At 55.0% G+C, this 19,732-nt stretch overlaps 8 protein-coding genes and 2 non-coding genes across 10 annotated transcripts; 6 read left to right on the top strand and 4 right to left on the bottom strand.

Annotated features, from left to right (window-relative positions):
• Positions 1-2,009: 2,009 nt before the first annotated feature.
• GLRG_00395 (uncharacterized protein) lies at positions 2,010-3,513 on the top strand (the record flags this gene model as incomplete). Its single annotated transcript, XM_008091080.1, has 3 exons — positions 2,010-2,126; positions 2,312-2,543; positions 3,212-3,513. 3 exons carry the CDS (start codon positions 2,010-2,012, stop codon positions 3,511-3,513), a joined length of 651 nt encoding a protein of 216 aa, XP_008089271.1.
• A 404-nt stretch (positions 3,514-3,917) lies between these two features.
• GLRG_00394 (uncharacterized protein) lies at positions 3,918-5,588 on the top strand (the record flags this gene model as incomplete). Its single annotated transcript, XM_008091079.1, has 6 exons — positions 3,918-4,031; positions 4,101-4,238; positions 4,308-4,422; positions 4,510-4,725; positions 4,776-5,383; positions 5,445-5,588. The coding sequence occupies 6 exons, from the start codon at positions 3,918-3,920 to the stop codon at positions 5,586-5,588; spliced, it is 1,335 nt and encodes a 444-aa protein (XP_008089270.1).
• A 97-nt stretch (positions 5,589-5,685) lies between these two features.
• Positions 5,686-6,783, bottom strand: GLRG_00393 (RCC1 domain-containing protein; the record flags this gene model as incomplete). The annotated part of the gene is made up of 1 exon (XM_008091078.1): positions 5,686-6,783. The coding sequence occupies one exon, from the start codon at positions 6,781-6,783 to the stop codon at positions 5,686-5,688; it is 1,098 nt and encodes a 365-aa protein (XP_008089269.1).
• Positions 6,784-7,250: 467 nt separating this feature from the next.
• Positions 7,251-9,175, top strand: GLRG_00392 (prephenate dehydrogenase; the record flags this gene model as incomplete). The annotated part of the gene is made up of 4 exons (XM_008091077.1): positions 7,251-7,387; positions 7,806-7,866; positions 7,945-8,056; positions 8,130-9,175. The coding sequence occupies 4 exons, from the start codon at positions 7,251-7,253 to the stop codon at positions 9,173-9,175; spliced, it is 1,356 nt and encodes a 451-aa protein (XP_008089268.1).
• A 528-nt stretch (positions 9,176-9,703) lies between these two features.
• GLRG_00391 (uncharacterized protein) lies at positions 9,704-10,942 on the bottom strand (the record flags this gene model as incomplete). The annotated part of the gene is made up of 3 exons (XM_008091076.1): positions 9,704-10,147; positions 10,197-10,535; positions 10,592-10,942. The coding sequence occupies 3 exons, from the start codon at positions 10,940-10,942 to the stop codon at positions 9,704-9,706; spliced, it is 1,134 nt and encodes a 377-aa protein (XP_008089267.1).
• A 1,982-nt stretch (positions 10,943-12,924) lies between these two features.
• On the top strand, positions 12,925-13,930 carry GLRG_00390 (Mpv17/PMP22 family protein; the record flags this gene model as incomplete). The annotated part of the gene is made up of 3 exons (XM_008091075.1): positions 12,925-13,095; positions 13,209-13,484; positions 13,544-13,930. 3 exons carry the CDS (start codon positions 12,925-12,927, stop codon positions 13,928-13,930), a joined length of 834 nt encoding a protein of 277 aa, XP_008089266.1.
• Positions 13,931-14,595: 665 nt separating this feature from the next.
• Positions 14,596-15,375, bottom strand: GLRG_00389 (EAP30/Vps36 family protein; the record flags this gene model as incomplete). Its single annotated transcript, XM_008091074.1, has 1 exon — positions 14,596-15,375. The coding sequence occupies one exon, from the start codon at positions 15,373-15,375 to the stop codon at positions 14,596-14,598; it is 780 nt and encodes a 259-aa protein (XP_008089265.1).
• Positions 15,376-15,848: 473 nt separating this feature from the next.
• Positions 15,849-16,686, top strand: GLRG_00388 (ribosomal protein S9/S16; the record flags this gene model as incomplete). Its single annotated transcript, XM_008091073.1, has 3 exons — positions 15,849-15,917; positions 16,049-16,120; positions 16,396-16,686. The coding sequence occupies 3 exons, from the start codon at positions 15,849-15,851 to the stop codon at positions 16,684-16,686; spliced, it is 432 nt and encodes a 143-aa protein (XP_008089264.1).
• Positions 16,687-17,742: 1,056 nt separating this feature from the next.
• On the bottom strand, positions 17,743-17,837 carry GLRG_13012. Its single transcript has one exon. It is a non-coding gene; the product is annotated as a tRNA-Ile (tRNA).
• Positions 17,838-18,718: 881 nt separating this feature from the next.
• Positions 18,719-18,792, top strand: GLRG_13011. The gene has a single exon. It is a non-coding gene; the product is annotated as a tRNA-Asn (tRNA).
• Positions 18,793-19,732: the final 940 nt, after the last annotated feature.

Here is a 19,732-nt window from a genome sequence, read left to right as displayed (position 1 = left end):
AAGCCTATCCGTTGATGTTGTTTGGAAGAGAGTTCGGCATTACCATTTCTGACGTGTTCATCTGGCCCTGAGGTCCTGACACAGACAGGTGGGTATGTTGGCCTGCTGTGTTGCCTCAGATCCTGTCGCAGGTGGGAAGCTCTGGGGTGGGAGAGGGTTTTGAGTCGGCGTGCGTCCTGACTCTTGTCCGGGTTGATAAGGACGGGGTCGGTGTAGGCAGCTAGCTAAGTGGGCAGGAGTAAGCTAAGGTGCACTATCGATACGAACCTTGAGAGCTCCAGCGGTAGGCAGGGCAGGTCGCATTTGGGCAATTGGTCACGGACTCTCTTCTCTGCCGCTCAGATACCCGGGTATCTTCTCAGACAGCCACCCTCCATGTGCCGTGACATCACGCCGCCGCCTGTCATCCCGTGGTCACAAGCGTCCGTCACCCTCTCACGCACATCGGATTAGTTTGCTTTGCTTTGGGGCCAGCGGATTGGGCGACGGGTGAGCTAAGCTGAGCCTCACCGACCTCTGCATCATGTGGGCCAATATATGTGCGGGGAAAGGTTGGGGATGGGTGGTGCTGTTTCCATCACCCTAATACGAGGCTTTCCAAACCAGGGTTAGAATGAGTCCGGTGGCCGTTGGTTACACTAACGGTCATTGGTCTCGTGGAAGGGGGATGGGAGGAGGAGGAGTCTTTGTTGGACACGAATGGCAATGCCGTTGATGAATAAAACCTGATGATGGCGGGCGCCCTCTTTCCCGTCCATGTCTTGGATATTCGATGAGGCCATCCTCCGATTATGATGTACGGGCCGCATTGAACATTGAACCAACCCCGAGCTTCCATCCAAGTTCGTGAAGGGTTAATGTTTAACAGCATCTGTAAGCTTGACTACCTTATATATGCATATGATCGCCAAAACTTAGGACCCTGAAGGCTGGCTTACGGTTCGTCCCTCTGAGGTGGGCTCGTGCTACTTCGCCGCCTCACTCTTGGGATCAACCTAAAATGCCAGGCAGTCCGGGGTCGGTGGTTTTTTTTTTCTTTTTCATGGCAAAACAATGTTTCCGCCGCGCCTGTCTTGTGAGTTTACCGTGACACAGCCGGTAGGACCGTTATATCAACTTAGTCACCGCACGCTAGTAGGCAAACGGGAAGCACCCGGGCTACTGGCAATGATAAGTGATGACCCCTGTCCATTCTTGACTGTCTCGATACTGCTACCCTTCATCGCCTACCTGTTCTCACTGGATCTCGTTACCGACCGGCTAAGCTCCTGGTGGGCATACCGGCCACACCTGGTCCTCACCACCATGTGTACCTACATTCTTCTGATCCCGGCTTGCCATCACCAGCCGCTTCTTCTCTTTGACACCTCTTGCCGCCTCAGACTTCAGGAGCTACAGCGTATCAATCACCGCGCCGCTTGGGATGGCAGCTCTCTGAGCGAGATCCCTTTCAACGTGCCCGAATCATGCCATCCTGGGACAGGAAACATCCGACCGATATATACGAGTGACTCGTGTCGATGGGACTGTCGGTACATACAATGCATCGCTTCTTCAGATATGCGCTAGGTTTAGTTTAATAAAATGAAGTTGCATGTTTAAGATAGTTGCCAGGAGTGAGGGCATCCAAACGTAATGAATATAATTCGTGATGGATGCTGCCCATGATCTGCCACCCACGGTGCTTCGGTGAGAGGACACTCGGTGTTGTATTCACGATATGCATTCATTCGGACAATGACAAGAATCACGTTCCTGGGCAAAGTAGTCGAGTGTGGACATCACAATTTCTTTCGGCCCAGCTCGCGGACTTGCATTAACTGATCGTGATACATTCTCCCAAGCTCCAGTTGCTGGGATTGAAGTCGTTCGAAGTGAGCTCTGAATCACGATGTAGCTAACCGGAACTCCTCCATGAAATAAACCCCCCTTTGGAGAACAGTCAAGCTTTTGCCGGACGGCCGTCAATTTTACTGGATTGAGACATCTTTCCAAATCTTTTCTTCATCATGAACCAAGCATGGGTTCGATCAGCCACACGCAGGCCCGCCAAAGTGGTCATTCATATCGACATTTGGGAGGCCATCTTCGATCAACTCGCTATCTTGGAGCATCACAGGACGTTGGTCTGTTGCGCCCGGTTGAGCAGGGAGTTGTCGTGGCTCGCACTTCGGCGTCTGTACATGTCAGTTCATCTCTACCACCCCAACTTGCTAGACTCCATGTATGCTTATCCGCATACTGAACTACCTCCATGGATCAATTTTCCTCCTCGGCAAGCTGGAGCATACAACTTGACGACGTCCTATAGACCACCTTGTGGACTTCCTCACCGAGTACCGAGAGCCCACAAACTACGCAACCTTACATCAACTACCTCCGCCATCTCGGATTCCTTAACCTCCTCTCCGTCAAGAACTTCATAAACTTTCTGCACCCTCACTTCATGACCGCCGCTCTCCAACAGACGAACCACCAGAACCTCAACTCCACAAACGACCAGGACATTATCGTAGCAGACCAAATCACAGCCAAAACACCTAGTATCGGGGTCCTCGCGCTACGTTTTCCTCGAGACCTTTGCCGAGTGGCTCGACGTCGAGACCTGCGGGTGATGCTCAAGAGTCTGACGATCGACAAATGGGCACATGTGCTCCCCGTGATATGCTCCTTTCAGGAGTTAAAACCCTCTCTTTGGTTTCCATGGAAGACTTGGACGCTTCCGCCGCGGAGGTGTTGACGAAATATCTCCCGAGATTAAGCGGAATCGAGTTGGTACAGGCCAGCGTGCCTCATACGTCAGCTCTCGCCTCCTTTCTCTCCCATCCGAAGCCTCGCCAGCTACGGGACTTCAGCTGCTCCATCAACAGGATCCAAGTGCCGGTCTTGCGGGCTATCCCAAAACAGACAAATCTTCAGAAGCTAAGCTTGAAGTTTCTCATCCATCTGCCTGTCGAAATGCACAGGTTGCTCGAACTCCAAACCCTGACGGAGCTGAACTCAAGTATTTGTTCCTAGCCGAGTCTCCGGACATGTTACTTGTCAACCCCCCTCTGGGGTGGAGGAAGCGTGGTGGGATCATCATGAACGCCGTGGCGGCCATGCCGGATCTTCAGGAATTGAGGCTGCATACCTACTTCCCTCCTGGATACAAAGAGCTCGAGAACATCGCGAGGCACGTACCAAAACTACAGACGACCTCTTTCGTTAGTCGTAAAGAGGAGGACCCTACTTGGACGCTTCGCGCCCTCGTACCTCATCACCGACCCGGCGACGGAGAACATCAAGAATATGCTGAGGTTCGTCGTCGTGTACTCGAGAGAACAGAACTACCGCGGGGAGATCTGGACGGGCAACGGCTACGAGTTTGACGAGGAGCGGATGCTTGTCCAACTCTGGGATGACATCAGAGGCTCTGCGGAAGCGCTGCAGCTGTTGAGGGGCTCCGGGCCGTATCCTCCGTTCCTGGGGTTGATGGAAAACACGGGCGCGCGCATTGCCTCGTGTGACTGATACGTCTAGTTGTGGGAGAGCCAGAATGGATATTCAGTGGCGCGAGTATTCAGCGGGCCTCAATTGAGAATGCTCAGTTGAGCGTCGAGCGTGGATTCTCGCATTGGTGGTGCTGATACCGTTGTGATGTTTGGATTACGGCTTCAGCGGAAAGCTCCTCTGTAAGGGGTGCACTGCGCTCGCTCCTCAGTGGGCCCGAGTGCCTGCCCCAGGGTGCCCCGCTGCACTTTACGCAACCCGACGCGCCTCAATGCACAGCGCCTCCCGCTCATCCATGCAAACGACATCTCCATCGGTATTCCGCTTACCCAACATCGAACTTCACATCCATGAGTCTGGCTTCAATGACATCATAGCCCTCACCCCCCGCCCTCTCACCGAGCCTACCATCTTGTGGTGTCACGATGGCTGTTCTTAACTTCACCCTTAGTGAGGATGCCGTCGCTGCTTTCCGCGATGTCTTGACCTGCATGAACAAGTTCAGCGACGACGTCTCCCTCGAGGCCAAGAAAGACAAGGTTCAGCCACTCCCCGTTCCACTCTTGACCGTGCTACGGGGACCCATTGACTAACTGGAAGGCTTCTAGTTGATTCTTACCGCTCTCAACCAGTCCAAATCAGCCTACTCCTGCTTCACCTTCGCCACCAACCGCTTCTGCTCCCGTTACCAGTTCGAAGGCAATGCGCAGTACCGGGACAAGTTCTATTGCACGCTTCACATACGTGTAAGTGAGCCTTCGATGCTCGTGGGAGTATCCCTTGAGGGCTTGCATTGAACCGACCAAACCGTGCAGTCTCTCGCCTCCATCTTCCGCAGCCGCGTGGGCGGCGATCCGCAACGCGACCGCGAGAAGGAAAGCACGATCGACCGCTGTGATGTTGCCGTTCAGGACGGCTCGGGCGTTAAGAGTCGGTTGATTGTGAAGCTGGCTTTCCGAAACGGCACGTATTCCCTATGATCTGGCTCACCCAGAAGCATTTGTTGACCAGTCTCAGGTATGACATCTACGCATCGACTGCCCTTTGAGGTTGCGGTGCCAGTCCATGCAAAGTTCGACAGTGACGAGGCCGTCCACCACTGGACCATTCCTTCACGAACCCTGAGACAGCTAATGGAACACTTCGGCCCCGGTGTTGAGCTGCTGGACATCAACTCGGACGGCGAGCACGTCAACTTTACATGCTTCACAGAGAAGACGACGACTGGAGATGGTTGGTTTGCATGCCATTTTTACCTGCAATTGATGCTCACGTTGTTCCAGAGGTTCTAAAGAAGCCGCTACACACATCGATTGCGATCGAAGTGGATGAGTTTGAAGATATCGAAGTCGAAGACAAGCTCCGCATCGTTGTCAGAGTCAAGGACTTCCGCGCAATTATCCAGCACGCAGGCATCACCGGCAACCACCTCTCCGCCCGCTATTCCAGCCCCGCCCGCCCCATCCGATTCACATATCCCGGCGACGGCATCAGCTGCGAGTTCCTGCTGATGACGGTCGGCGAGAGGGGGAATCCGGCCCAGAAGACGAAGAAGGGCAAGGCCAACGCTGCTAACGCCGCCCCACGACAGCAGCTCGAGGCCGCGTCTAGAAGACACAGCGCCGCGCCGTCCGAGATCCCGCAGCCCGTCGAACAGCCGCTAGCCCAGAGCATGCCGCCTCCCCCGCCAGCGGCGTCTGCGGCCAAGAGTGCCGTTGCAGCGCGCACATCACTGTTCGATTTGCGGCCATCCCAGCGACCGCCCCCTGCAACCAATCGTTCCGAGGGCCTGTTCGTGGATAATGACTACGAATGGGAGCCAGTTAGGGACGAAGAGGACGAGGATGCGGAGGAGAATGCTAGACTAGAGTGGGATCATAGTAACCAGCCCGTAAGTCGTACTCTGCAATATTGTTCTGTCCTCGGTTCGACGCTAACTCGCTTCTTCTTAGAATGTGTCTGCAACACACCTGGGCCGCGCTGTCGCTGAACAGAATAACGAATTCGAACCAACTCAGGCGAGCAGCGTAGGTTTAGAGCCCACACAGCGTATTTCCGATGTCAGACGCCTTGGCTTGTTTTACCAGGGCCCGTGAAAGCCCCGGACTGTTAGAAGGAGTTGGTATTTGATACCTTGCAGGTTGGAAGATTGAGACGTCCGTGGTGGATCGGGGATATGCATGGACCATTTGCTCAACCAGTGATGATAGTCACCCAGCTAGTCGCGCAACCCGCACCGATACCCGCGATCTGAGAACCGGGCGGAATGAACCTTGATGATGCAATGACATTCCACCGTCCCTTGACGTCGTTGTTCTCGACCTGCGGGCCGCAGTTGCCGTGCTCGCCCCATCCCCAGGCGAGTACGTCGCCCTTTTCAGTGAATGCGACGACGTGCTCGCTGCCAATGGCGATGTTTAGTAGCTTTGGCAGTTCTGGTGGCGGCAGCTGTCCATGGTCGTCCCTCCCCCACGAAAGAAGTCCGCCGTCCTTCTTCAGGACGTAGATGTTGCCCCAACTGGCACCGACATCCGACCACTCGGGTACAGACGCTGGGGCGGAGGATTTGATGTTCCACTTGTCGGATCCCAAGATCAGTAGCTTGCCTGACTCTGAAGCCCCGAACAAACACGTAAAGTCCTTTCCGCAGACAGCCCTGGAGATCTTGAAGTCGACGCCTTCGATCTTTCTCGGCGAGTGGACGACGGCCTCGGGGCTTCCGCCCTGGCCCTTGCGAATATTGCCCCACGCGTAGGCGTCGCCGTTGCTGAGGACCGCCACGGCATGACCCATACACGCTGCCAAATCTGCGACCTCGGTCCCGGCCGGCGGGAACTCTTTGAAAAGGGTGGCAGACGGCGAACGGAAAAGCAGCTCGCCAAGGCCCAGCTCGCCCTTCTGTCCAGCGCCAAAGCTGTAAACCTTTGTCCTTTTCCCCTCGGCATCCTTCTGAACGACGAACGAAGCCTCCCAAGTTGCAGCGATCAGGTCTATCTTGCCTGAGACGTTCTCTTGCCCTTCCTTGCTCAGCTGGACTCGCTGGAAGATCGGCTCACTGGTCTCTGCAGCGGAAGTCAGACCGCAGGCTCCGCTCGTAGCGTCCCCGCTCCAGTAAAGCTCTCCGAACTGTGTCAGGAGCAGCGTATGATTCCCGCCCGCCGCCACCTTAACTACCGGAGAGGCGGGGTGGTCTGGGAAGAAGATGGCCTGCTTGGGGACGGAGACATCTTCCTTATGGCCGATGCCGAGCTGGCCAGATCCGTTGGAGCCGATTGCAAAAAGAACCGACATTTTTTTTATTTGTTTCTTTTTTGGTCGAAGCTATCGTTTTGTGGTAGCCCCGACACTCGAACTCGTTCAGTGAAGATGAAGTAAGTATTCAGTGGTGGATGCCGGTCGAATATTACACTAAGCGTAGTCGTCCCCCACCAGGTTCTTGCATGTATCTATCCAGCTCAATGGAGGGGCTTTTCGGCCAATCATTCCCGCGCTTCCGCCGGCCGCGCGCCAGAAGATCAAAAAGCGGAACTCCAACCTGGAGTAATTTTTTTCTTTCGTCTTACACACTCACACACAGTCGGCACTCTCAGAGCTCCCATCTCCTCGAAAAGCTCTCGAAGCTGGTGGACCGGCCCTGCAGAGTTTTCCTCTTGCTCAGGATGTGAGAGATTTGCTTCGCGCAGACCTTTTGCAGCCTTGGAAAAAGAACGCTTCCGCTCGAGGCATTTTCTAACCTAGCAGGAACACACATCGGCACGATGGCATCTTCTGTTCCCGTACAGCCTCAGCCCTGCGGCGGCATCCCCGCGGAGATGGAAAACTTCGTCGTTGGCCTGATCGGCATGGGCGACATGGGGAAGATGTACGCGCAGAGGCTCTCTGCCGCTGGATGGAAGTGAGTAATTGTGCACTCCCCAGCCTGGGCCTCTGCGCTTTGCAGTTCTTTTGGTAAGCCACCCACCCACCTTCTCTATATGTCCTTCCTACACGCACACACAACATTCCCACCCCTTGGTCTTGATGACAAGAGCGCATTTGGCTAGAGTATCGCCCGAGGACTTCCTGGCCAGCCGTCTTGGCCCCAGGAAAGGCTGAAGGCTTTCCATGATGATACACCTAGCTACCTTAAACTTTACCTGTCTGAACCTACACAATCACAAACTCTTTCCTATGACCCTTTGTCTTGAAAGTTGCGAGGCTAACATGCTTCCCAGGAATCTGCAATAGCTTCATGCCTATCCTTGCTATACCAAAATATTGCACAGTAGATGGTTGAACGTGATGGAGATACTGACGCCTTGGGCTTCTGGCAGGATCATGGCGTGTGACCAGGAGGAAAAGTACGAGAGCCTGAAAGAAGAGTTCTCTGGAAATGTACGGGACAATGCTACACAAAGCCTGCCCTGCCTCCCTCGGTGTGCAAACCCGGCTGAGCAGTTTTCTCTTGATTAGAACAAAATACAAATCTGCCGCAATGGCCACTACGTCTCCCGCGCCAGCGACTACATCATCTACAGCGTTGAAGCCGCCGCCATTGACCGCGTGATTTCCCAATACGGCCCATGTATGAGTTTTCCTCCATGCTCGTCTGTACAAGACAGTGGTTTGCCTATCTGACACCGTTCTCCCGCGACTAGCAACCAAGCTCGGCGCCATCGTCGGGGGCCAAACGTCCTGCAAGGCGCCCGAAATCGCCGCCTTCGAGCGCCACCTCCCGACCGACGTCGAAATCGTCTCTTGCCACTCCCTCCACGGCCCCAACGTCGACCCGCGGAACCAGCCCCTCGTCATCATCCCCCACCGCTCCTCCCCCGCGTCCGCCGCAAAGGTCGAGACCGTCCTCTCCGTGCTCGGGTCCAAGCACGTCCACCTCACGGCGCTCGAGCACGACCGCATCACCGCCGACACCCAGGCCGTCACGCACGCCGCGTTCCTCTCCATGGGCAAGGCGTGGCACGCCAACACGCAGTTCCCCTGGGAGATGTCGCGCTACGTCGGCGGCGTCGAGAACGTGAAGATCAACATCATGCTGCGCATCTACTCTCAGAAGTGGCACGTCTACGCCGGCCTCGCCATCCTCAACCCCGAGGCCCGCAAGCAGATCTCCCAGTTCGCCCGCTCCGTCACGGACCTCTACAAGCTCATGCTCGAGGGAAACGCCGACGCCCTTCGCGCGCGCGTGCTCGCGGCCAAGGACAAGGTGTTCGGCCGCGACGGCAGCCCCAAGTGGGCAGACCGGCCGCTCCTCAACCCGGACCTGCTCGAGCGCTTCTCCCTCGGCCGCAAGGAGGACCAGACGGGCCCGCCGCGCGCCAACAACCACCTCAGTCTGCTGGCCATGGTGGACTGCTGGGCGCAGCTGGGCATCGTCCCCTACGACCACATGATCTGCTCCACGCCGCTGTTCCGGCTGTGGTTGGGCGTCGCCGAGCACCTGTTCCGCAGCCGCGACCTGCTCGATGACGCGCTGCGGACGGCCGTCGAGGACCACACCTACCGCTCCGACGACCTCGAGTTCACCTTCGCGGCGCGGGGGTGGGCCGAGTGCGTCTCGCTCGGCCACTTCGAGACGTGGAAGAACCGGTTTGTCACCACGCAGGAGTTCTTCCAGCCGCGCTTCAAGGACGCCGTCGCCGTGGGCAATGCCATGATGAAGGCCGTGCTGGAGAGCACGAAGGACTGAGAGACCTGAGAGGGAGGGAAGGGGATGTGTGTGCGCGGGAAGGAGATGCGGGCATTTACGGTTTACGGGGTGGACGTTGCGTCTTGGGGCGGATGGGTGCACTAGAGAGTGACGCGATTGCGAGCAATTACAGGGGTTTCCTTAGACAGAGTCAAGAAATGAAGGATGAGAAAAACAAGCTAGGGCCCCTCTGCTAGACGCTGACGTGCCGTAGTTGAACTTACCCCGGCCAAGAGTTCCGCTCTTGTTAAGTCGTCTGCTTAGCTCTCTTTTGTTTTTATCTTCAGCCCCTGAAACATTTGTAGCATACTTTGGCTGGTTCTGCGATTGCAAATTACGCCGCAAGCTGCATAGGCAGTTGCAAGATGTGTATATGAGCCATGCAGAGCTCGTGTCCTATCTTCCTAAAGGGCATATCGTGCGTGAAAGAATACCATTTAACACCTAGCAACAGGGGTATCTCGTACAATCCAACGCCTCGGTCACCAAATGCAGGGGATCAACACAATGATTCTTCCGTCTCTGTCGTCAGACCTGAGTCACAAGATCCGGAGCATGCCTCTCCACGCCTTCTTCCGAGACGGCCACTCCATGCGCAACCTCTAGAGGCTTTGCGAGAAACTTGCCCTTTTCCTTCTCGTGCTCCTCCATCGCAGTGGCATCCCCACTAAGCCGCCGGGCACTCGCGGCAGCCGGCAGGCCTATAGTGGAGGCTGTAGTATCCTGCCAGGACGAATCTATCTCACCAGTCTCCTGGCGGCCTGTAGCCTGGACGGCAAGGTTTGGGGAGCCTGGCGACCGGGGCAATTGGGCGTGTGGGAGAGGGTAAGATGACATGATCCTCGTGTCATTAGCCATGTCCGTAGGATCGAGCTGCGAAGCTAGCTGGCTCGCCAGTCGTGCGTCGTTAGTAATATCATTACTCGCAGCCGACGATGTACGGGAGAAGGCAGGCCCAGGAGCCCTTGCTGGCTGTAATGATGTCAGACATGTTGTGTATGCTTACGATGGAGGTGCTCACCGCTGAAGCTGGTCGTAAACCTAGATTGGCGACTAGACTGGAGCTGCAGATGGGTCTCTGGCGGAAGAGATGGAATCCATATCCGGTAGCTGCCGTAGCAGGAATGCTGCCCTCTGCGACACCGTCAAGACTGATATATGCTCGGTCCGCTCCACCAGGGCGGCAATAAGGGCATATCTTGTATTTGCACTCATCTTTGGCGTTGGGAACCCAGGGAGTTGATACGCTGCGGCCCAGGATATCGTCTAAATCGTAAGTGCTGCACTGGCGAGCACCTTCGTGCTCTTCCGTAGATGTCGGGTTCTTTCGGAACGACTCTTGACGGAGAATGTCTCCAAGCTAAAATGGAGGCATTAATTGATGTGTAAGCGCATTTAGAGCAAAGATACACGTACATGTTTGCGTTGGTTAAAGATAGTCAGAAGCTGGTTACTGGTGTAGGTGGTTGTGATGTCCCTCGGAGGCATCTCCTCAAGGAAGCAGGCGGCATTTCCAGACCGTTTTTCAGGACCGCGGTTCCTCGGCTGTATAGTTGCTATAAGCTTCCTGCCCAAGTCATCGAATGTGACCTTAACCCTATCAGCGTCGTCTCTGGCCTTGGATGGTTTCCACCTCACCTCGTCTCCGCTGAGAATGGAATCGCGCAGGATTTCCTCCTGATCCTGGGAGCAGCGATATAACCAGCCAAAGGGGCCGTAGTTGCCACAAGAGTCGCATCGAAGGATATAGCTGTACACGCGGACCATTGTGACGTGTGTACAAGCGGCGAAGGCACGCGCCGGGTGAGGGGCGGGCTGAGCGGCCATAACGGTACCAGATACCCCAGAAACGACCTCGAGGAGATGGCCAATTCAAGACAAGGATAGGTGGGTGAAGAATGTTTTTAGGATCGGTGTTTACTTGGAACGTTGTGAATTATTAGTCTCGCGTAGTGATGACTCTTGGGTACCTACCTAGTCTTGTGATCAGGTGAAGAAGGTCTTGAATGAACCGAGGAGGAAGGCGCGGTTGGGCTGGACAGGTCCGGGAAGCAGCACCTTGCTTTAGCAACAGTTCATCTGAATTAACTGGACCAGTAGGAGGACAGACCACAGCATTGGGAGTTTCGGCTCATGCTGAATTGAAACTAAAATTGCGACATGGCCTACGTAGGTGTATTTCGGTTTAATACAGAACTTGCCTTTTTAATACGATCCTGTTTCCCCGAACACATCAACTTCAGCCATCATCGGCCACAACGTACTGGGACTACCAGATTAACATGTTATATCACTTGTGGTGTTTTCGGAGAAACCAGAAATACTGGCGCAACAACTTCATCTGATGCCGAGGCTCTTTATCTGATGTTGCTTTGGCCATGGCAGAGAAACAGACTACATCGGCTCTCGACAATTAAGTATTAGAGACCATAGCTTTTTCTGCAGTCTGGCGGACAAAGTTACGCGAAAGAAGGAGATGTGCTCTCCGACTTGGACCAATATCAGTATCGACGGGCATCATTCCGTGTATCGAGGTCGACCGATACAAAAGCAGGCCACAGTCTTCATTCCTCTATATTGAGGGGAGTATACAAATCACAGCCCGTGGCAAGCGAGGAGTTTGCGCGTGGAGCACTCAGCTCACCGCATGTTTTGAGCTGCGGTGAGGGGCATCGATATGCATGCAAGATGGCGTGGTTCGGACGACATTCGGACGATTCGGGGAAGTATAGCATGAAGGCCGATCATCAAACTATCATTTGGGGAGGGACCACGTCGATGGGTCAACCCGGCACATCTAGGCTAGCCAGATTGCAAAATCGCGAAACTAGGTAGCATTTCCCATTTCTCAGTCTTTGCCAGTCAGTCATTGGACTGCTGTCAAAACGAACTGGCGAGCACACCAGTTCGATGCCACTGGATTGCCCCGCTCACAAAGTGAAAACAAAGCTCGGACCACTGGCAGAGAATGAGCCAATCAAAATCCACATTTGATCACACCCCTGCAGCTCCGACCAGCTCTTGCCCCGTTTTGCAACACCCCCCCGTCATTTCTTGCGTTGCCAGACAAATGAGCATCTCACACCAGAGCTCCAAGTCCAAGATTGCCCAGTTTGGCACCACCCCCATCAATTCTGTCAATTTCTTCCCCAGCCAGCCCAGCTGAGCCCAGCCCAGCCGAGGTGGTTCTCCCGTTCTTGCGTACCTAGAGCCCCCCTCCCCCCCAGTATGCGTCGCACCAGGCCCCGTACACCCCCCAGCCAGCCCAATTGTGTCAACCTCCTCAACCACAGCCACATCAACAACCCTTCCGTCGCTCCCTCTCTCTCTCTCTCCATTGTGCTGCTGCCGCCCAACCTCCCTCACTTCTGACGACGGCCCAGACGCTCAATTTTCTTTTTTCTTTTACAAATCTCGAACAATAGTATTTCAGTACGTTGCCTCAAATTCCTACCGTGCCCCCCGGGTCAGCCCGTCATTGCGATTGAAGTTTCCAGTGACCGAAGCTCTAGCCGCTCAATTAACCGATCATCCCCGGTCGGTCGGCAGAGCGACGCGGTAAACAAATTATTGGCTGCCCCCCCGGGCTTGTACTCTGGAGCCGCAATCAATTGACGAACGCCCCCCCGAAAATCCATCGCAAACACCCTCAAAGACGGGCCTTGAATGCTGATACTCCTCTCTTTCACCGCAGTTCCCACCGCGATTTCTCGATTACGTTAGCGATACCCCCGGAGTCTTAGCCCACAATGTCGGTCAAGTTCGAGAAGGAGACGATAAAGAAGGGTGTGGAGGAGGTCAAGAAGGGCCTCATCGGAGAGCCTCTGCCCGGCACCAGCGGCAAGCACCCCATCTCCGAGGCCATCGGCACCGCCGTCACCGGCGGCAAGAAGAATGCCGGAACCAAGGGTTATCTTGCGGTTTGTCTGCCAACCCCTCCGATGCTGCCCGCCGTGAATTGCGCGCGAGAGGAGCAGCATCGTGGAGCCTCGTGGAGTCTCGGAATGAGATGCTGACGTGCTTTTTATTACAGGCCTACATCAGGGAGCTTGAGAAGAACCCTCTGCGCACCAAGATGCTTACTTCTGGTACTCTCGCTGGTGCCCAGGAACTGATCGCATCCTTCCTTGCCAAGGACCGCAACAAGCATGGCGACTACTTCACCTCGCGCGTGCCCAAGATGGCTGCTTACGGCGCCCTCGTCAGTGCCCCTCTCGGCCACTTCCTCATCTGGGCCCTTCAGAAGACCTTCGCCGGCCGCACCAGCCTGCGCGCCAAGATCTTGCAGATTATTGTCAGCAACTTGATTGTATGTTGCCCTGTCGCTCATCAAAACCTGCTGTGCGCGTGCTAACTCGCATTCTACAGATTGCGCCCATCCAAAACTCCGTCTACCTCACCGCGATGGCTCTCATTGCCGGTGCTAAGACGTACCACCAGGTCCGTGCCACTGTCAGGGTTGGATTCTGGAAGGTCATGAAGGTCAGCTGGATCACATCTCCGCTCTGCCTGGCCTTTGCCCAGAAGTTCCTCCCTGATCAACTCTGGGTTCCCTTCTTCAACCTGGTTGCCTTTATCATCGGTACCTACATCAACACCATCACCAAGAAGAAGCGCCTTGCGGCTCTGCGGAAGAAGCACTTCGGTGACGGCCGTTCTCCCTCCATGGGAGGCCGCCCTGAGGACTACCCGGGCCCTAAGGACTACCCTGGCCCGATGGGAGGTCCGATTGGAGGTCCCAACCCCGCTTACTAAACGACTCTGCTATGGTGAAATGGTTGAGATGATGTCGATATAACGCCCACTTGATGAGAAACCCGGTAAACATCTAATGCGAAAATAAGCCCAGCCCTTTGGGGCGGCTTTCTGGAGTTGAGAGGCGTGGGGGGGCAGTGTGAAGATATGTGAGCTGAGGGAGCAAGCGAGCTCGGAAAGGTTGCAGCCGATCGCCCAGCGTCCTTGCAACTTTTGCTTGCTTCAAACGCTGCTGTCATGTTATATTTCCTGTGTCGGTAAATAGGTTCGAATGCGCTTGGATTTAGGCTCGAAATGTTTGGTATTGTCTACGCGCTTTTTCGTTCAAGTGGTCCCTAATGCTCTAATCCACATCTACGGCACATAGTGCAGTTACGATTATTCCAAGTCATATCAGCGTTTACCAACGCGTCATTGTGCGAGCCTTTTCATCGTGTCTCTCACGGATGGCTCCGGCTAGCACATAGGCGGCCTGGTCCTCTTTGGGATTTAGCCTTCACGCCTTACCTCAGGCGGGGGGGCCTTTGGCATTGCGTTGCTGGCTGCGGGTTGCAAATCGAATCGACGTGGCCGATGTCCGCCGATGAAGCAGCGGCGACAGCAGCCAAAACGGCAGGTCGAGTGCTTGGGTTGAATTTGCATCTTGGACTCACTCACTCCCTGTTTCATTCTCCAGCCGGCGTCTCACCAGTGTCCACCATGAACCCAGGACTCCAGTACTCCGATTCTGGACATTGCTTATCCACCCACAACATGCCCTCACCGAGAAGATCCTCCAATGCAGTTTGGGCTCGCGCCCTGGGCCACCGCAAGTTAATCATCAGCATTGAGATGCTCACGTATCCCAATACCTGCACAGCCTCCAGTACGGCACTCTGATCCGTGTTGAGCTCCTTGGGGACGCTTCGGATATACGACTTGCTGCCAACCTTGATCACGCTGTGTGAGCTGCCCAGCGGCTTCAGCGTGCCGACAGCCCTCAGCACATCGTCCTCGGTCACCTCGCTCGCACCCTCCATGCGCCCCTTCATGATCCGTTCCCTCACCTCGCGGACCCCGATCAGCCCGCCGTTCTCGTCGCGCGTCGCGCCGCACACCTCGACCACTCGCACCGCCAGCTCAAAGTAGAAGTCGTTGACCGACCGGCCCAGCAGCTGCGCCCAGATCGAGGACGAGCCGCCGCCCGAGGACGAGGACGAGGACGCGAGCGGGTCGACGCCGATGGCGGAGCACATGCGGGCGAACTGGGCGCGGAAAGACGGGTTCGAACGGATGTCCTTTGCGTGGGTCTGCGCGAACTGCTGGAGAAGGGAGCGGAAGACGGAGAGCTGGGTCTCGAGGGCTTGCGCATTGGTGTTGCGCAGATTCGAGCCGTGGGAGGCATACTGCGCCGAGGTGAGGCGGGAGCGATCGAAGGCCGCAAGGCCGACGCCTTTACGAGACATGGTCGCGTGTGTTGTGGTCGGAGTCGGGATGGGAGTTTAGGTAGAGTATGGGGGAAATGGGGAGTTTGGAGCGTGGTGCTTCACATGCGGAGGCGGGTGGAGGTTGCGAATAGAGGGGTGCGGTGGATGCCACATCGGGGGTCGTGGGCGCCGATGTCATTTGTGAACAAGTCGGGTCGTCCGCCAACCTCGAAAGATGACATAAGCATCTTCGGTCGTCTAGCGTTCCAAGGACCACCAAAGCCAGGCCCAGATCAGCGAAGCTCCTGCGTCACGTGCACGCAGGCTGCACGACCCACTCGGAGAATCTTGACCACTAATCGGGCATAGCCCCGGCAAAAAGGGCACCAAACCCTCTCTCAAATCCAAACGCAAAAATTACTGAAACCGAGCCTGACCAAAGCAAATTACACGCCCTGCCTCACGATCGCGCTGCGAACTTCCTCACAGAGTCTCTCCATCCACGCAGCAACATGTCGTCCACCCAGAGCGTGCAGTGCTTCGGCAAGAAGAGAACCGCCACCGCCGTTGCCCAGTGCAAGGTACGATCAAAACCCGATGTTCCCTCCGAGAGAAAGAAGACGAATACGGGAAGCGGATTGACGGAAAGAGGGGAAAGATAGACATTTATATCAGAATTGGGAAGGCTGACTTTTCCCCCCCCGCGCAATAGGCTGGCAAGGGCCTCGTCAAGGTCAACGGCAAGCCTCTCTCGCTTGTCCAGCCTGAGATCCTCCGCTTCAAGGTACGATTCAATCCTGCACGAACCCATTGACGAAAACCGGTTGGCAAGAAGAAAGGAACTGGATGGATTGGGAGGTTGGATGGAATGAAGAGCAAGCGCTGTGACGTTTGGCTCTCTCTACGGATGAGAAGAACGCGCGCATCGCTTTTGCTCTTCACCACCTACATCCACGAATCGATTCGAGAAGTCCTATAGCGATCGAGGCCCCTGCACACAGGGGGTGGGAAAGGCACATTCAAAAAGAGCTCAATGAAGGCTAACGCTATGGAACACAGGTCTACGAGCCCCTCCTCGTCCTCGGCCTTGACAAGTTCGCCAACATCGACATTCGCGTCCGCGTTACCGGTGGTGGTCACACCTCGCAGATCTACGCCATCCGTCAGGCCATTGCCAAGTCGGTTGTCGCTTACTACCAGAAGTTCGTCGACGAGCACTCGAAGAACATGCTCAAGCAGGCTCTCGTCCAGTTCGACCGTACCCTCCTCGTCGCCGACAACCGCCGGTGCGAGCCCAAGAAGTTCGGTGGTAAGGGTGCCCGCTCCAGATTCCAGAAGTCCTACCGTTAAACGGTATGGGTCGGATGGTTTCTTTTTCTTGCCCGAGCGGTGGTGGGGGAAAAGGGATATGCAGCACAACACCTTTGGGGGAAGCGCTGTGGGTTACCGGGTCCAGCATTTGATGTTTCCCGCGAAGAATATTTGGCAGTTACTGTTTAACGAGGGAGTCAAACGTGGATCAAAATATCTGGCTCGTTGGTCTCGCGTCTCTAGGGAAAAACGGACCGGGACTGCGGCCAGGGCTCGACACATGGGGGCGAGGGTCGTGCGTGGGAAGCCTAGCATCGCGCTGGTTCTCTCCGCCGTCGCGCTTCCGTCGATGCAATTGCATGGCATGCCTCGCGGTATCGCTGCTTGGCTTGGTTTGTAAAAAGGGTCAGGCAGGCAAATGAAACATTGAAACTTCATGACACGGCGTTTTGGGCTCGAGTTATGCGCGTGCTGTGTTTCGTTTCTCTTCTCTTTCTCTCTTTTTTGTCGTCCATGGCTGGGAAGCTCGCCATCCATGAGGCATCGGAGGGGGGTAAGGTGTAAGAGAGGAAGACGGTTCTCCAACAATGGCATTTGAACAACTACATGTCCCATATCCGCGCCGTTATGTCCTTCATGTCCGCGTCAAAGGCTATCCGATAACCCAAGCCGGGTCCTCGTCCTCCTCGTCAGTTCCTCTCGTGCCATCGACCGGGTCATGCTCTCCCAAACTAGCTTGCGAACATCGGTGTGGCAGGGCTGCATTCATAATCATCATTCACTGTCTTAGATTGCCCCCCCTCGTTGTTTAGTCCCTCAGCATCGTCTCTGTCGGATGAAGTGAACGTTGAGTTGATCGCCCGATTACGAGCAATGCGCAAGCAAATTAACTTACTTCAAAGCCAACTCGTTAGTCCTAGGTCTAAGAGCGTTTACCCCAATCCTAGCCAGCCTGCATCGTGACGAGAGAGAAAAAAAACAGATGCCTAGCGCGAGACTGGCCAGGCCGCAGCGCAGCCCGTACCAACCAACCAACAACTAATTGGATATACATCAAATAAAATAAAAACCAGCGCCACCACAAACGAAAGTTGATGATCAGTGTGAGGCTTGAACTCACGGCCTTGGCATCACTCAACATATCCGATGATATATTAGTACCACGCTCTAACCAACTGAGCTAACCGACCAGACTGCTTGTGCCTGCGTGCACTGCTGTCATGTCATTGCCCTAAGCCCTATCAGAGGGAAGGGCCGCATCGCCAGTGAGGGTCAGACGGAGAAAGGTGGTGGTGGGCTCCGACTGACTCCATCGTGGGCAGGGTTTGCCTTGACAGGTATCATCGGGCTTGGTTGGGTCCGCTGTTACGGTTGCCGCCGGGGGCTGCTCCGTGGCATGAGATGACGGCGTGTTAATGCCAAAGGTTGATCGAGCTTCCGTTATTCCAGTAAATGCCGTGTTTCTCGACAGGTTCTTGTCAACAATTTGAAATAGGAAAGAAAACCTCTACAGTCTATCTCAGTGATTTGCCTCTGTTGCATATGGCGACACTGTTAAGTTTACTTCTGACCCGGTCTTGTCAAACAATCCCTGCCATCTCAGACTGACCGACAGGACTGGAATTGAACGAAGCTAGCTACCTTGGCTTAGTGACTGGTAGGCTTTCTAAGAGTTTACCCTGTGACCCTCTTGGAAGAATGTTGGTAAAATGCGGCTACTGCCCCTCCATTCTTACTTGGACCCGCCATAACCTGTCTGTTACTGAAGACCAGGCTTAAATCAGAGTTGATTAAACCCATCTTTCGCTCTGCTTTTTGACAGGCCGGATACTTTTTTTGGTGCACCCAACTGCTGTCCGCGTCATACCCATATCTCGCCGCCTGTGTCAGTACCTCGTACCACCAATCACCATTTCCATCCCAGCAGGAGGAACCGGTAGGTAGGCCCCAAAGACCCGCACCCTAGGGCCTTGAAACAACCCACAACCTGGCATCCGTAGTAAGAGTAGTACATATTACCCAATTCTGATGGTCACACCAACAGCGTCTCGAGCAGCTCATTTCGAGCTCATCCCCGATGGCACAATTGGCTAGCGCGTCAGACTGTTAATCTGGAGGTTGGTGGTTCGAGCCCACCTCGGGGAGATATAAGTGGTTAAAACCCACCCGAGACGTCCATGTTTTTTGCGCAATGTGTGTGTGTGGGTGTGTGTGCGGTACCAGTGTGTATTTATTTCGGTGTTTGCGCGCATGGACGCACGCACACACACACCTATCTGTAGTGGAATCGAAGTCTGTCTCATGTGGTTTATTTCTGTGCAGGCAGGTTATATTGTCTTCCTTTTTGTCTACAAGTTCCAATAAGAAAAAGATCGGTGTCTCCACTATGCCTCCCTTCTAGGACAGCTTCTACCTGGTCATTCGGTCGTCAGCCTAGAATTCCGCTGCCGAGTGACCCACTCACTCACTCACTCTATTACGGCCCAAAGACCGGATCGGGAAGGCCGTGGGAAGAAGAGCAGCGGGACAGCAAGGGATCAAGAATCATTGAGCGTATGGCATGTGAGCTCATTCCAATTTGCCTGTCTTGCACACCGTTATCCGAGAGCGCCTGGCTGAAATAGGTAGGCCTGGAAGCCAGGTGAATGCCATTCTTTCTGGTCAACCGCCTCACTCGCTGTGTCTCCTCTGGTTTCTCCACGTGGCTCGCTCGTCCTCGAAGGAGAAAAGGCCAGACCCGTCTCACAAGGGCGGCGCCCATGATGGCGAGCCGCAAACAGCAAGACACGATGATGTAGCGGGAAGATGGCGTGCCTGTGAGAAGTATCGGGCTTTCCAAAGCGAGGGGTGGTAATTGGATGGCACCGTATATCGAATGTCATCAATAACGTATAAACGTCAAAGAGAATGAATGACCTTTACCGAATACATATCATTGCCATAGTTTGAGACCGCAAACGGTATTACTGCAGTGTTTCTCCCCATTCGGGGCTCGGCATAGCCATCTTACTGCTTCTAAGTAAGTCAACGCGCCCAAGCAGAGACTAGTTCATGGCTGGCGATCGCCCTAGCGGCATCTCCTAGG

This window comes from Colletotrichum graminicola (assembly GCF_000149035.1).
Source record: "Colletotrichum graminicola M1.001 genomic scaffold supercont1.1, whole genome shotgun sequence".
NCBI classification, from domain to species: domain Eukaryota; kingdom Fungi; phylum Ascomycota; class Sordariomycetes; order Glomerellales; family Glomerellaceae; genus Colletotrichum; species Colletotrichum graminicola.
This window is presented reverse-complemented; position numbering and strand designations above follow the sequence as displayed.